The following is a 15,891-nucleotide window of genomic DNA, read 5'->3' on the forward strand; positions in this document are numbered from 1 at the left end:
GCCCATGTCACTGGAGGAGGGTGGTTTCTCCATGATTCTGTGACTTGTCCCACTGGTTTTCTGGCCATTTTTCGTGCTCTTAACCTTTGAACGCCAACTCAGTGGTGTCAATAGTCATTCAAAACCAAAAGAAGCAGTGTAAAGATTCAGAGGAACTTAGAGGCCCAAGTTTTGAAGATGAATAAATGAACATGACTGTTAAATAAAAAGAATAATTTTTAAAAACTGACCTCAGCAAAGTTTTACACTGGGCAAAGTCTTATTGTCAGCATTCTTTGAAGTGCTGGTAGTGACCCAACATCTGTATTTTCTGAGCAGAGAGAGAATTGATACCTGTGCTACACACCCATCCTCCTCCCCATTGTTATTATACCAAAATGGAAGCAGAACTCTAGGTGTATCAAGTACACATCATTCGGATGGCTAGCCTAGTGGCATCACCCCGTCATGCCTCTCTCCTTATTCCTTTTTGCCTCATCTAATGTCAGGTCAGGAAATATAACCACACATAACCACTATTCTTCTTATTTTTCTTTCTCAAATTTGAACATACAGCCATGCAAGGGACTTCATTGGCTGTATGTTGGGTAGGGATCAATTTTGTCTTCATGAAACTTTGAAATCATTGGAGTTCAGGTGGATAGTTATTTAGTTTGCATAGAAGAGAAAGGTGCTGGGGGAAAAAAAAGACACTAATTGGAGAAAGTGAGTAGGCAAGTTTGCTATAATCCATTTTCCTGTAAGAATTATCAAAAACCTGGGGCAGGGGTTGAGGTAATAGTTGCCAACATAGATACCTACTACAGTAAGGCTTTGAGGTTGTTGCTGAAATCCCATGGCGTGTAGCCTGCTTGACCAGAAGTCTAGCAAAAGTTAGGAAGCAAGACATACAGATATGAGACAATGTATAAAAGTAGCAACTTCATTATCTCTTCATGTATCCTAGTTGAACATTCAGTTCAGTTCAGTCGCTCAGTTGTGTCCAACTCTTTGCGACCCCATGAACTGCAGCACACCAGGCCTTACCGTCCATTACCAACTCCTGGAGTCCACCCAAACCCATGTCCACTCAGTCGGTGATGCCATTCAACCATCTCATCCTCTGTCATCCCCTTCTCCTTCTGCCCTCAATCTTTTCTAGCATCAGGGTCTTTTCAAATGAGTCAGTTCTTTGCATCAGGTGGCCAAAGTACTGGAGTTTCAGCTTCAACATCAGTCCTTCCAATGAACACCCAGGACTCATCTCCTTTAGGATGGACTGGTTGGATCTCCTTGCAGTCCAAGGGACTCTCAAGAGTCTTCTCCAACACCACAGTTCAAAAGCATCAATTCTTTGGCACTCAGCTTTCTTCATAGTCCAACTCTCACATCCATACATGACCAATGGAAAAACCACAGCCTTGACTAGACGGACCTTTATTGGCACAGTAATGTCTCTGCTTTTCAATATGCTGTCTAGGTTGGTCATAACTTTGCTTCCAAGGAGTAAGCGTCTTTTAATTTCATGGCTGCAATCACCATCTGCAGTGATTTGGAGCCCAAAAAAGTAAAGTCAGCCACTGTTTCCCCACCTATTTGCCATGAAGTAATGGGACCAGATGCCATGATCTTAGTTTTCTGAATGTTGAGCTTTAAGCCAACTTTTTCACTCTCCTCTTTCACTTTCATCAAGAGGCTGTTTAGTTCTTCCTCACTTTCTGCCATAAGGGTGGTGTCATCTGCATATCTGAGGTTATTGATATTTCTCTCGGCAATCTTGATTCCAGCTTGTGCTTCCTCCAGCCCAGCATTTCTCATGATGTACTCTGCATATAAGTTAAATAAGCAGGGTGACAATGTACAGCCTTGATGTACTCCTTTTCCTATTTGGAACCAGTCTGTTGTTCCATGTCCAGTTCTAACTGTTGCTTCCTGACCTACATACAGGTTTCTCAAGAGGCAGATCAGGTGGTCTGGTATTCCCATCTCTTGAAGAATTTTCCACAGTTTCTTGTGATCCACACAGTCAAAGGCTTTGGCATAGTCAATAAAGCAGAAGTAGATGTTTTTCTGGAACTCTCTTGCTTTTTCCATGATCCAGCGGATGTTGGCAATTTGATCTCTGGTTCCTCTGCCTTTTCTAAAACCAGATTGAACATCTGGAAGTTCATGGTTCACATATTGCTGAAGCCTGGCTTGGAGAATTTTGAGCATTACTTTACTAGCGTGTGAGATGAGTGCAATTGTGTGGTGGTTTGAGCATTCTTCGGCATTGCCTTTCTTTGGGATTGGAATGAAAACTGACCTTTTCCAGTCCTGTGGCCACTGCTGAGTTTTCCAAATTTGCTGGCATATTGAGTGCAGCACTTTCATAGCATCATCTTTCAGGATTTGAAATAGCTCCACTGGAATTCCATCACCTCCACTAGCTTTGTTTGTAGTGATGCTTTTAAGGCCCACTTGACTTCACACTCCAGGATGTCTGGCTCTAAGTGAGTGATCACACCATCGTGATTATCTGGGTCATGAAGATCTTTCTTGTACAGTTTTTCTGTGTATTCTTGCCACCCCTTCTTAATATCTTCTGCTTCTGTTAGGTCCATACCATTTCTGTCCTTTACTGAGCCCATCTTTGCGTGAAATATTCCCTTGGTATCTCTAATTTTCTTGAAGAGATCTCTAGTCTTTCCTGTACACCGAATCTAGATACCATGTCATACCTTGGAGATACAAAATTGGATAAAACATGGACCCCAGTCAAGGAGTATGTTATTTCTACATTCTGTGAATGGCTGGTTTTATCATATTTCCTGGCTCTTCACAGATGCTGTCTTTTTTCCTTTCTCCTTATTCTTCTCTTTCTGACCCAGCCCCCTCCTCCCAACACACACACATGCATAGACACACACACAACACACACTCTCAGTCTCCCGGGAATACAGGAGTTTTCATAAATGCTCAACCACTTCAGACTGTACTTTGTAAAATTTCTATTCCTTTTCTCATGCCTGGCAAAATCCATCTCAGTCCTCAAGATTCACCTGGAATTTCATTTCTTCCTTCCAGCCTACTTCCACTGCCCCTAATTGAAGACAGTTCTGTTCCTCTTGTATAGCTACAGTGTCCTGTGCATACATCTCCCTTCATACTTACATGTTATGAAATTATCTATTTTCTCCTTATCTGTCTTAACTGGACTATAATGCCTGGCACGTAAGGACCACATCTGTAAACACCTGAACCTAGCATAAATGCCAAGTACTGAATAAGCCCTCAGCAAGCTTTGTTTGGGGCTTACTAGGTGGTGCTAGTGATACAGAACCCACCTGCCAATGTAGGAGACATAAGAGACAGGATCCCTGGGTCGGGAAGAGCCTCTGGAGGAGGGCATGGCAATCCATTCCATATTCTTGCCTGGAGAATCCCATGGACAGAGGAGCCTGGTGGGCTAGGGTGGCAAAGAGTCAGACACTGTTAGCATGCATGTGTCAACTACTGAAGCCCACTCACCCTAGAGCCTGTGCTCTGTAACAGGAGAAGCCTCCACAATAAGAAGCCTGCACACCACAACTAGCGAGCAGCCCCCATTTGCTGTGACTAGGAAAGCCCAAAGGCAACAATGAAGACCCAGCACAGCCAAAGAGAAATTTTAAAAGAAATTTTTAAAGGCAAAGTAGATTATTGGTGTTATACTAAAAAGAAAAGCACAAAATAACACAGATAATTTTTACAACCATAGGAAAGACAAAGGAATATCATGAACTGGTCTTTTTAATTAATGGGCTTTTTATCATCTTAGGTAAAGTTGTTTCAAATTTTGTACTGATAAAGGCATAGCTGCCAGGACATTATAGCAAATTGTACAAAGATAAACCTGTATAACTATAAAGTTCTAAAATATAACATAAAACTATAAAGTCCTTCTATTTTATAAAGTAGGAGGCAACAGATCATTGTGTTAATAGGGTGGTTATTAAGGATAACCTGTGTTTTGTTGGGGGACTTTCCTGTAGCTCAAGTGGTAAAGAATCTGCCTGCAATGCAGAAGACCCAGGTTTGATCCCTGGGTCAGGAAGATCCTCTGAAGAAGGGACTGGCAATCCACTCCAGTGTTCTTGCCTGGAGAACCCCATGGACTGAGGAGCCTGGTGAGCTACACGCCTTGGGGTCCCAAAGAGTCAGACAAGACTGTGTTTCATTGGTTGGGGGATGATCATAAGGATTTGATGTCAGTTCAGTTTAGTTCAGTCGCTCAGTCATGTCCAACTCTTTGCGACCCCATGAACCGCAACACGCCAGGCCTCCCTGTCCATCACCAACTCCCGGAGTCTACCTAAAGCCATCCATGTCCATTGAGTTGGTGATGCCATCCAACCTTCTCATCCTCTGTTGTCCCCTTCTCCTCCTGCCCTCAATCCTTCCCAGCATCAGGGTCTTTTAAAATGAGTCAGCTCTTTGCATCAGGTGGCCAAAGTATTGGAGTTTCAGCTTAACATCAGTCCTTCCAATGAACACCCAGGACTCATCTCCTTTGGGATGGACTGGTTGGATCTCCTTGAAGTCCAAGGGACTATCAAGAGTCTTCTCCAACACCACAGTTCAAAAGCATCAATTCTTCAGTGCTCAGCTTTCTTTATAGTCAAATTCTCACATCCATACATGACCACTGGAAAAACCATAGCCTTGACTAGATGGACTTTTGTTCACAAAGTAATGTCTCTGCTTCTCAACATGCTGTCTAGGTTGGTCATAACTTTCCTTCCAAGGAGTAAGCGTCTTTTAATTTCATGGCTGCAGTCACCATCTGCAGTGATTTTGGAGCCCAAAAAAGTAAAGTCAGCCACTGTCTCCACTGTTTCCCCATCTATTTCCCATGAAGTGATGGGACCAGATGCCATGATCTTCGTTTTCTGAATGTTGAGCTTTAAGCCAACTTTTTCACTCTCCTCTTTCACTTTCATCAAAAGGTTCTTTAGTTCTTCTTCACTTTCTGCCATAAGGGTGGCGTCATCTGCATATCTGAGGTTACTGATATTTCTCCTGGCAATCTTGATTCCAGCTTGTGCTTCCTCCAGCCCAGCATTTCTCATGATGTACTCTGCATATAAGTTAAATAAGCAGGGTGACAATGTACAGCCTTGATGTACTCCTTTTCCTATTTGGAACCAGTCTGTTGTTCCATGTCCAGTTCTAACTGTTGCTTCCTGACCTGATATAGGTTTCCCAAGAGGCAGATCTGAATTTGGCAATAAGGAGTTCATGATCTGAGCCACAGTCAGCTCCTGGTCTTGTTTTTGTTGACTCTATAGCGCTTCTCCATCTTTGGCTGCAAAGAATATAATCAATCTGATTTCGGTGTTGACCATTTGGTGATGTCCATGTGTAGAGTCTTTTCTTGTGTTGTTGGAAGACCAGTGCATTTTCTTTGCCAAACTCTATTAGTCTTTGCCCTGCTTCATTCCGTATCCCAAGGCCAAATTTGCCTGTTACTCCAGGTGTTTCTTGACTTCCTACTTTTGCATTCCAGTCCCCTATAATGAAAAGGGCATCTTTTTTGGGTATTAGTTCTAAAAGATCTTGTAGGTCTTCATAGAACCATTCAACTTCAGTTTCTTCAGCGTTACTGGTTGGGGCATAGACTTGGATTACTGTGATATTGAATGATTTGCCTTGGAAACGAACAGAGATCATTCTGTTGTTTTTGATATTGCATCCAAGTACTGCATTTCAGACTCTTTTGTTGACCATGATGGCTACTCCATTTCTTCTGAGGAATTCCTGCCCGTAGTAGTAGATGTAATGGTCATCTGAGTTAAATTCACCCACTCCAGTCCATTTCAGTTCGCTGATTCCTAGAATGCCGACATTCACTCTTGCCATCTCTTGTTTGACCACTTCCAATTTGCCTTGATTCATGGACCTGACATTCCAGGTTCCTACGCAATATTGCTCTTTACAGCATCGGACCTTGCTTCTATCACCAGTCACATCCACAGCTGGGTATTTTTTTTTTGCTCTGGCTCCATCCCTTCATTCTTTCTGGAGTTATTTCTCCACTGATCTCCAGTAGCATATTGGGCACCTACTGAACTGGGGAGTTCCTCTTTTAGTATCCTATCATTTTGCCTTTTCATACAGTTCATGGGGTTCTCAAGGCAAGAATACTGAAGTGGTTTGCCATTCCTTTCTCCAGTGGACAACATTCTGTCAGATCTCTCCACCATGACCCGCCTGTCTTGGATTGCCCCATGGGCATGGCTTAGTTTCATTGAATTAGACAAGGCTGTGGTCCTAGTGTGATTAGATTGACTAGTTTTCTGTGAATATGGTTTCAGTGTGTCTGCCCTCTGATGCCCTCTTGCAACACCTATCGTCTTACTTGGGTTTCTCTTGGGGTATCTCTTCATGGCTGCTCCAGCAAAGCACAGCCGCTGCTCCTTACCTTGGACGAGGTGTATCTCCTCACCGCCGCCATTCCTGACCTTCAACGTGGGATAACGCCTCTAGGCCCTCCTGCGCCCGCGCAGCCACTGCTCCTTGAACGTGGGGTTGGTTCTCCCGGCCGCTGCCCCTGACCCTGGACTTGGGTAGCTCCTCTGGACTGCGCTTAGTGTGCCGGTCGCAGCCGCCAGTGCTTATTGCCAAATTCAGACTCAAATTGAAGAAAGTAGGGAAAACCACTAGACCATTCAGGTATGACCTAAATCAAATCCCTTATGATTATACAGTGGAAGTGAGAAATAGATTTAAGGGCCTAGATCTGATAGAGTGCCTGATGAACTATGGACTGAGATTCGTGACATTGTACAGGAGACAGGGATCAAGACCATCCCCATGGAAAAGAAATGCAAAAAAGCAAAATGGCTGTCTGGGGAGGCCTTACAAATAGCTGTGAAAAGAAGAGAATTGAAAAGCAAAGGAGAAAAGGAAAGATATAAGCATCTGAATGCAGAGTTCCAAAGAATAGCAAGAAGAGATAAGAAAGCCTTCCTCAGCGATCAATGAAAAAAAATAGAGGAAAACAACAGAATGAGAAAGACTAGAGATCTCTTCAAGAAAATTAGAGATACCAAGGGAACATTTCACACAAAGATGGGCTCGATAAAGGACAGAAATGGTAGGGACCTAACAGAAGCAGAAGATACTAAGAAGAGGTGGCAAGAATACCCAGAAGACCTGTACAAAAAAGATCTTCACGACCCAGATAATCACGATGGTGTGATCACTTATCTACAGCCAGACATCCTGGAATGTGAAGTCAAGTGGGCCTTAAAAGCATCACTACAGAGGGCGCGTTTTGGGCCTCGCTAGCTGCCGTAGGAAGCGCCGGACGTGGCGGCGCCACGTCCCCTGCCGCCGAGGGAGAGGAGTCAGTTGGGCCTTGGGGTGGGTGGCCATGGCTTTTACGTTGTATTCGCTGCTGCAGGCGGCCCTTCTCTGCGTCAATGCCATCGCCGTGCTTCACGAGGAGCGTTTCCTCAAGAACATTGGCTGGGGAACAGACCAGGGAATTGGAGGATTCGGAGAAGAGCCAGGAATTAAATCTCAGCTAATGAACCTTATTCGATCTGTAAGAACCGTGATGAGAGTGCCATTGATAATAGTAAACTCAATTGCAATTGTATTACTTTTACTGATTGGGTGAAGATCAGTGGGGGAAACGGAGACTCCGAAGAAGAGCTGCCAGCAGAAGTTATTACTTCAGTCTTTATTGAAGTATACATATCTTAGCCGGCTCTCCTTGGACTTGACAAAAATGTAAACCTGACAATAAAACCAGAGTCCCTATTTACCTGATTTTTAAAAAATGTTGTACTTAGAGTTTTATTGTAAAAAGATCGTATCATCAGAGGCCATAACTGTCGAGGATTGGAATACATTGGATTGCTGACTGCTGATAAAAGTTCATGCTATGGAAAAGATTGTTAAAAGGGTGCAGGACTGTCACTTCTGTGTTTTTAGAGATTTCTCTCTTTGACTTCTCAGGGATGAATTTTTTTTCAAAGTTCTTGTAACTTAGTTATGATGTGAGAACAATTATCCTCCTAGATAAAATTTAAAGGATTTTTAAAATATAAAATGTTAGATAATTTGGATTGTTTTATTTTGAACTCGTTGGTTAAGTATTCTGTCTGTATACTGTCTCAGCTATGAAAAATTCAAATCTATAGTAACTATTGAGGACCAATACTCTGATTTTGGGGAGAGTTCTAATTTTCTTAGGTTGGATAGTCACATGTTGATTGTGTTTTTAAGTTTCACTTTAAGTTTTATTCATGCACTTGTTATTTTATTAATTGGCCTGAATGATGAGACCAGATCAGTATCTACATATTTCCAAAGGTTAAAGAAAAATCTGTATAGAAAAGTCTATGCCCTTTTTAACAATGATGACTTATTTTTTAAAATCAGCATAAATAGTAGCCTGCAAGAGCAATCCTAAACAATCACCATTAAACCACACTATGTAAGAAGACTTTATTGTTAAGCATTTACCTCCCTAAATTATCAGGTTTCTTGGAGTAGCACATTAAGGGGTGTGATTGGTGATTCTTCATTCTGTCAGACACTAGAGCATTCAAGGTGGATAAATTGTCTTTTGTTTTGTTTTTAAGTCTTAGACCATCCCATATTTGTTTATCCCATAATACCGTTTTATGCAGAAAGATTAAGATAATGTAAATGGTTTTTCTGGAAATTAGTTAATAATGCTTTAAAAGGGGTGGAACGGCATCTGTGTTTAAAAGAGAACATTTGTAAATAAAATTCAATTTCCAAGTCAAAAAAAAAAAAAAAAGCATCACTACAAACAAAGCTAGTGGAGGTGATGGAATTCCAGTGGAGCTATTTCAAATCCTGAAAGATGATGCTATGAAAGTGCTGCACTCAATATGCCAGCAAATTTGGAAAACTCAGCAGTGGCCACAGGACTGGAAAAGGTAAGTTTTCATTCCAATCCCAAAGAAAGGCAATGCCAAAGAATGCTCAAACTACCACACAATTGCACTCATCTCACACGCTAATAAAGTAATGCTCAAAATTCCCCAAGCCAGTCTTCAGCAATACGTGAACCGTGCACTTCTTGATGTTCAATCTGGTTTTAGAAAAGGCAGAGGAACCAGAGATCAAATTGCCAACATCTGCTGGATCATGGAAAAAGCAAGGGAGTTCCAGAAAAACATCTACTTCTGCTTTATTGACTATGCTAAAGCCTTTGACTGTGTGGATCACAAGAAACTGTGGAAAATTCTTCAAGAGATGGGAATACCAGACCACCTGACCTGCTTCTTGAGAAATCTGTATGTAGGTCAGGAAGCAACAGTTAGAACTGGACATGGAACAACAGACTGGTTCCAAATAGGAAAAGGAGTACATCAAGGCTGTACATTGTCACCCTGCTTATTTAACTTATATGCAGAGTACATCATGAGAAACGCTGGACTGGAAGAAACACAAGCTGGAATCAAGATTGCCGAGAGAAATATCAATAACCTCAGATATGCAGATGACACCACCCTTATGGTAGTAAGTGAAGAGGAACTAAAAAGCCTCTTGATGAAAGTGAAAGAGGAGAGTGAAAAAGTTGGCTTAAAGCTCAACATTCAGAAAACTAAGATCATGGCATCCGGTCCCATCACTTCATGGGAAATAGATGGGGAAACAGTGGCAAACTTTATTTTGGGGGGCTCCAAAATCACTGCAGATGGTGATTGCAGCAATGAAATTAAAAGACGCTTACTCCTTGGAAGGAAAGTTATGACCAACCTAGATGGCATATTCAAAAGCAGAGACATTACTTTTTCAACAAAGGTCCGTCTAGTCAAGGCTATGGTTTTTCCTGTGGTCATGTATGGATGTGAGAGTTGGACTGTGAAGAAGGCTGAGTGCCGAAGAATTGATGCTTTTGAAGTGTGGTGTTGGAGAAGACTCTTGAGAGTCCCTTGGACTGCAAGGAGATCCAACCAGTCCATTCTGAAGGAAATCAGCCCTGGGATTTCTTTGGACGGACTCATGCTAAAGCTGAAACTCCAATACTTTTGGCCACCTCATGTGAAGAGTTGACTCATTGGAAAAGACTCTGATGCTGGGAGGGATTGGGGGCAGGAGGAGAAGGGGACGACAGAGGATGAGATGGCTGGATGGCATCACTGACTCGATGGACATGAGTCTGAGTGAACTCCGGGAGTTGGTGATGGACAGGGAGGCCTGGCGTGCTGGGATTCATGGGGTCGCAAAGAGTCAGACACGACTGAGCGACTGAACTGAACTGAACTGAAGAGGCAGGTCAGGTGGTCTGGTATTCCCATCTCTTGAAGAATTTTCCACAGTTTCTTGTGATCCACACAGTCAAAGGCTTTGGCATAGTCAATAAAGCAGAAGTAGATGTTTTTCTGGAACTCCCTTGCTTTTTCCATGATCCAGCAGATGTTGGCAATTTGATCTCTGGTTCCTCTGCCTTTTCTAAAACCAGCTTGAACATCAGGAAGTGCACGGTTCACGTATTGCTGAAGACTGGCTTGGGGAATTTTGAGCATTACTTTACTAGCGTGTGAGATGAGTGCAATTGTGTGGTAGTTTGAGCATTCTTTGGCATTGCCTTTCTTTGGGATTGGAATGAAAACTTACCTTTTCCAGTCCTGTGGCCACTGCTGAGTTTTCCAAATTTGCTGGCATATTGAGTGCAGCACTTTCATAGCATCATCTTTCAGGATTTGAAATAGCTCCACTGGAATTCCATCACCTCCACTAGCTTTGTTTGTAGTGATGCTTTCTAAGGCCCACTTGCCTTCACATTCCAGGATGTCTGGCTGTAGATAAGTGATCACACCATCGTGATTATCTGGGTCGTGAAGATCTTTTTTGTACAGGTCTTCTGGGTATTCTTGCCACCTCTTCTTAGTATCTTCTGCTTCTGTTAGGTCCCTACCATTTCTGTCCTTTATCAAGCCCATCTTTGTGTGAAATGTTCCCTTGGTATCTCTAATTTTCTTGAAGAGATCTCTAGTCTTTCTCATTCTGTTGTTTTCCTCTATTTCTTTGCATTAATTGCTGTGGAAGGCTTTCTTATCTCTCCTCACTATTCTTTGGAACTCTGCATTCAGATGTTTATATCTTTCCTTTTCTCCTTTGCTTTTTGCTTCTCTTCTTTTCACAGCTATTTGTAAGACCTCCTCAGACAGCCATTTTGCTTTTTTGCATTTCTTTCCATGGGATGTTCTTGATCCCTGTCTCCTGTACAATGTCATGAACCTCAGTCCATAGTTCATCAGGCACTCTATCAGATCTAGTCCCTTAAATCTATTTCTCACTTCCACTATACAATCGTAAGGGATTTGATTTAGGCCATACTTTAATGGTCTACTGGTTTTCTCTACTTTCTCAATTTAAATCTGAATTTGGTAATAAGGAGTTCATGATCTGAGCCACAGTCAGCTCCCAGTCTTGTTTTTGCTGACTGTATAGAACTTCTCCATCTTTGGCTGCAAAATATATAATTAATCTGATTTCAGTGTTGACCATCTGGTGATGTCCATGTGTAGAGTCTTCTCTTGCATTGATATAAGCATCAGCAAAATACTCATATTGGATTTCTCTTCCTAGTTTGGCATGAGACTAGGAACAGGAAAGATTAAAGGGATAATTTGAGAAGCTAGTGCTTGAGGTAACTGCCAGCAAGTTCCCTCTTGAAAGCAGAAAGTAGGTAATCAGGAAAAAGTGAATTAACAGCTTCTCTAGAGAAACTGATATAAAGAATGGAAGCATTAACATGGACCCTAGAGCTAAGATTTCTACGAAGAAATAAGCCCGCAAATAGGAAAATTGATAAAAACCAAAGAGAGAACTAAGGAGAATAAAACACTTTTCCTAGGTAATTTTTTTTTAAACCCCATCTTTGTACAGGCACAGCCCTTTAAATTTTATAAACTGCTAGAAGTAAAGGCTTTTCTTTCAGAAATGAAAACCTAGGTGTGTATTAGAAGAAACACTTTTCTCATAAAAAATGCATCTATGGCTAGGGTCCCTGAGGCGGCCATCGCCACTGTCCCCTCTTTGAGGAGGAAATGCTCTGCAAAGATGTGTGAAAAGATGAGGAGGAGCTGGATGGGGATGAGCCAGGAGCCAGGTAATGCCATGTCAGGGAGACCATGGAGTCTGACAGAGATAATCCCCAAGAGGCTCCAGCCCAAGGCAGGAGCCACTTTTCATCACTCTCTCTCTGTCTGTGGCTCCAATAAAGTACAGGTTCTGCAGAACAGCCTTGTGAGTTGAGGCCACCTCCTTCCTGATCTGGGCTCTTCCTGTTGTTTTCCACACTGAAGAGATGCTTCTAACCTCATCATAGGACTGTCAGGAGGAATGCCTGTAGCTCTACCTTCACTTCCTGGAAAGGTCTAGATGGTTCCTGCGATAGCTGAGGTGTCTTGGTGGGAAAATATTTGAAATTCAGTACTGTTTGGATTGCTGATTCCTGAAATAAAATAAAATACTTTCATTTTAAATGATGACACCTTGATCTCTCTAAACCTGGTGAGGAGAATTCTCTCGACTTTATCTCACACAGGGACTCCCAAGCTCATCTGTGCACATCATGTTGTTTTGACTTATACCTCCTGTCCTCACTCTGATGACAGAGTGCGGAGTGCAGACCCGTCCTCCCGCTCTGGCCATCCACTCCTTCCCCGGCATTGTTCCAAACCAGAAGATGTAGTGTAGAAGCCGGTACCAGTGGGAGAGATGTCCCCTGCCCCTGATGACTCTTTGGTTTTTATTTTAGAATGGAGATGCTGGGGAGAGACATGCACACATTAAGAAACAGACCAGATACATTACAGTTGTAGCATAAACCAGCCGCTGTGAATGGAGAGGGCGAGGGCCCACAGCAGTCAAACACCAGCTGGGACTGTGGGTGACAGAGCAGGTGCTCATTTCCTGTGTGCAAGTTGGCAGTTAGACCTCTGTGCCTGTGTTAAAAAAAAAAAAAAAAAAGCACTCACTTTTTGTCTTTAAATATTAAAATGATTCAAACTGGAAGGAAAAAAAGAATATATCTGTATGTTTAACAGTCAAGGTCAAGACCAGGAAAGGTTCCCCATCCCTCTGTCCAGCATCACGAGCATCATTACGCAGCTTAACTATCACACATAGAAAGGAATATAATTGATATCCAAATAGCCACCACCAGGAATTAACAGGGGTTAGTATTTTGCCATGTGTTCTTCGGAGCTCTTTTTTTCTTAATAATTTTATTTATTTATTTTGGCTCATTGAGCCTTCGTTGCTTCATGCAGACTTCCTGTAGTTGTGGCAGGCTTCTCATTGTGGTGGCTTCTCTTGTTGCGGAGCACAGACTCTAGTCACCCAGGCCTCAGTGGTTGCTGCACAGGCTCAGTCACGGCTCATTGGCTCTAGAGCATGGACTCAGGAGTTGTGGGGCACAGGGTTAGTTGCTCTGTGGCACGTGGAATCTTCCTGAACCCAGGGATCGAACCCATGTCTCCAGTCTCAGCAGACAGATTCTTTATCACTGTACCACCAGGGAAGTTTGAGTTGTTCTTTTTTTATGTTTCAGCTAAAGCTCCAGCTCTATACCATCTCTTTCCCACTTGGTCCCAGAATTAGCCACTATCTTGCAGCTGTTGTTTATTATTCCTATTTTATACTTTTATTACATAGGTTTCTGTCTAGATTCAGTGCAGTATTATATGGGGCTTGTGTGTGTGTACTTAAATAGGATCCCACTTTTTGGACTTCCCAGGTGACTCAGATGGTAAAGAATCCACCTGCAATGCAGGAGACCTGGGTTTGATCCCTGGGTTAGGAAGATCCCCTGAAGGAGGGCATGGCAACCCACTCCAGTATTCTTGCCTGGAGAATCCCCATGGACAGAGGAGCCTGGCGGGTCGCAGAGTCAGACACGACTGAGAGACTCGCCATAGCACAGTATACAGTTCCTAATCTCTTACAATATTTTTTACACTCAATATTGTTTTGAGGTTGATCTGTGTCTATAAGTCTAGTCCACTCATTTTAATTTCTGTGTGGTTTTGAAGAATGGAAGTAAAGCTGTCTGCAATTTGTTTATCCATTCCACAAGTGATGGATGTTAGGTTGTTTTCACATCTTAGACCACTCTTTAATAAACTTCCAGTCTAAAATTTTGTTTGAATTCACAGACTCTCAAGAAAAAAAATACAATCACATTCAAGTAAAAAACAACTTCTTTGCATATTTTTTTGTGTATGTGTGTGAAAGAGCAATATGAAAAGTTGAGGTCTTTTCATTTAAAAAAATTAATGGAATTTTTTTTCCCAGTAAAACTAACACTTTTCCAGTAAACAAATCAAAAGCAAGATATATATTGTGGTTTATTTTATGACCAGAAAGAGAGTCATAAGTACTTTCAGTTTCTAAATTACACATTTCTCAATTGTTTTAGGTTTTTTTCAACAAGCTGACATTGCTCTGATAATCCAAAGTCAAAACCACTTTAATTTTCTTATGTTCATTTGTTTACTTTCATATATATACATATATATGTATACATACATCAAATCTGGGCCCACGGAGGTGGAAGTGCAGAGCCCTAACCATTCTACTGCCGGGGAATTCTCTATCATATTTGTAATGCAGATATTGTGTTGTTCAAACACAGTAGGCTCTTAATTGAACACCATCTCCTATTTGGTAGGATTTATTCTTGAGCTTTGAGATAAAGGCCCAAACTAATTCTACCCAAGATATGAGGAGAGGGAGTGGTACCCAGTCTCACTTTTATTAGACTTGTGTATTGTATGGTCATTTCACTTCCCGTTGGCGATTGTGACCCATGAAATGGCCTCCACCTATCTCATTAAACCAATTAGACTTGAGGAAGAGGGATTTTATCCTGTAAACTTTACAGTGTAAAGAATATTTTCTTAATAAAAGGGAATAACTTGAGTGTTCTAAGAAAACTTGAATGTTCTAAGAAGTTTTTCTCAGAATACTTGAATATTTTAAAGAATACTTGAGAATATTCTTAAACTTTTCTGTAATGCATTTAAAGTGCTTTTTAAAACTAATAATAATGTTTATATGTGCTAAGCTCAGGCTATAAAGAGAACAGTGTTTTGAAGGAATGGATGTGGTTGCCATTCTCTAATTCATTTAAAGAAGTATTTAAAAACACATGTAATAACGGTAGATATAAGTGTGCTATGTTCATGCTACTTTGACAAGAGTATTATTTCAAGGGAACTGGAGTAACTTGAGAAAAAAGAAACTCAGGAAGATGACTCCTAGAGTATTATGAAGTCCTGGGAGTTTCTCCCACCTGTACATCCATATACTTGACCCTAAAGAGCATACCACGGACTTTGAGAATTGCGCTAAGACATAGACCTTCACCCAGGTCCCAGATGGGTTGCCGGGTGGCACATATATGCAGTAGATCTGAATAGTATCACAAAGACTTTGAAAAGGGAACCAATGTTGAAAATACAATTCACAGTAGATGGGTCAGAACTTGTGACCTGAACCAAACTAGGGCAGTTGCTTGCTAAAATAAAAATATCAGTATTTTCCATAGGATTTAAATAAGATCCAGAGTCTTATAATATTCAAATGTCGAGGCTACAATCCAAACTCACATGGCATATGAAGAGCCAGGAAATCTCAATTCGCATGGGAAAAGGCAATCAATAGACATCAGTGATGACATAGATGTTGGAATTATTTTTAAAAAGCCACTATTATAAAAATGTCTTGAGGGGACCTTCCCTGGTAGTCCAGTGGTTAAGACTCCCACTTCCAATGCAGGTTGGAACCTCAGGCTCTCCCTAAGGTCCCACATCCAGTTACACTGGAAGAGAGAAGTTGTTGGCATTAGATGTGTAACACGGACTCTACTGTTGGCAGGGGGGCAGCATGACC

General features: G+C 41.8%; 1 protein-coding gene across 1 annotated transcript; it reads left to right on the top strand.

The window, feature by feature from the left end:
• The first annotated feature begins 7,292 nt into the window (after window positions 1–7,292).
• LOC109566313 (immediate early response 3-interacting protein 1) lies at window positions 7,293–8,787 on the top strand. Its single transcript, XM_019970584.2, has one exon. It carries the CDS (start codon window positions 7,376–7,378, stop codon window positions 7,622–7,624), a length of 249 nt encoding a protein of 82 aa, XP_019826143.2. The 5' UTR covers window positions 7,293–7,375; the 3' UTR covers window positions 7,625–8,787.
• Window positions 8,788–15,891: the final 7,104 nt, after the last annotated feature.

This window comes from Bos indicus, chromosome 11, assembly GCF_029378745.1.
Source record: "Bos indicus isolate NIAB-ARS_2022 breed Sahiwal x Tharparkar chromosome 11, NIAB-ARS_B.indTharparkar_mat_pri_1.0, whole genome shotgun sequence".
NCBI classification, from domain to species: domain Eukaryota; kingdom Metazoa; phylum Chordata; class Mammalia; order Artiodactyla; family Bovidae; genus Bos; species Bos indicus.

Coding starts and splice junctions, on each gene's coding strand:
- LOC109566313 (XM_019970584.2), top strand. CDS start 7,376: ATGGCTTTTACGTTGTATTCGCTGCTGCAGGCGGCCCTTCTCTGCGTC.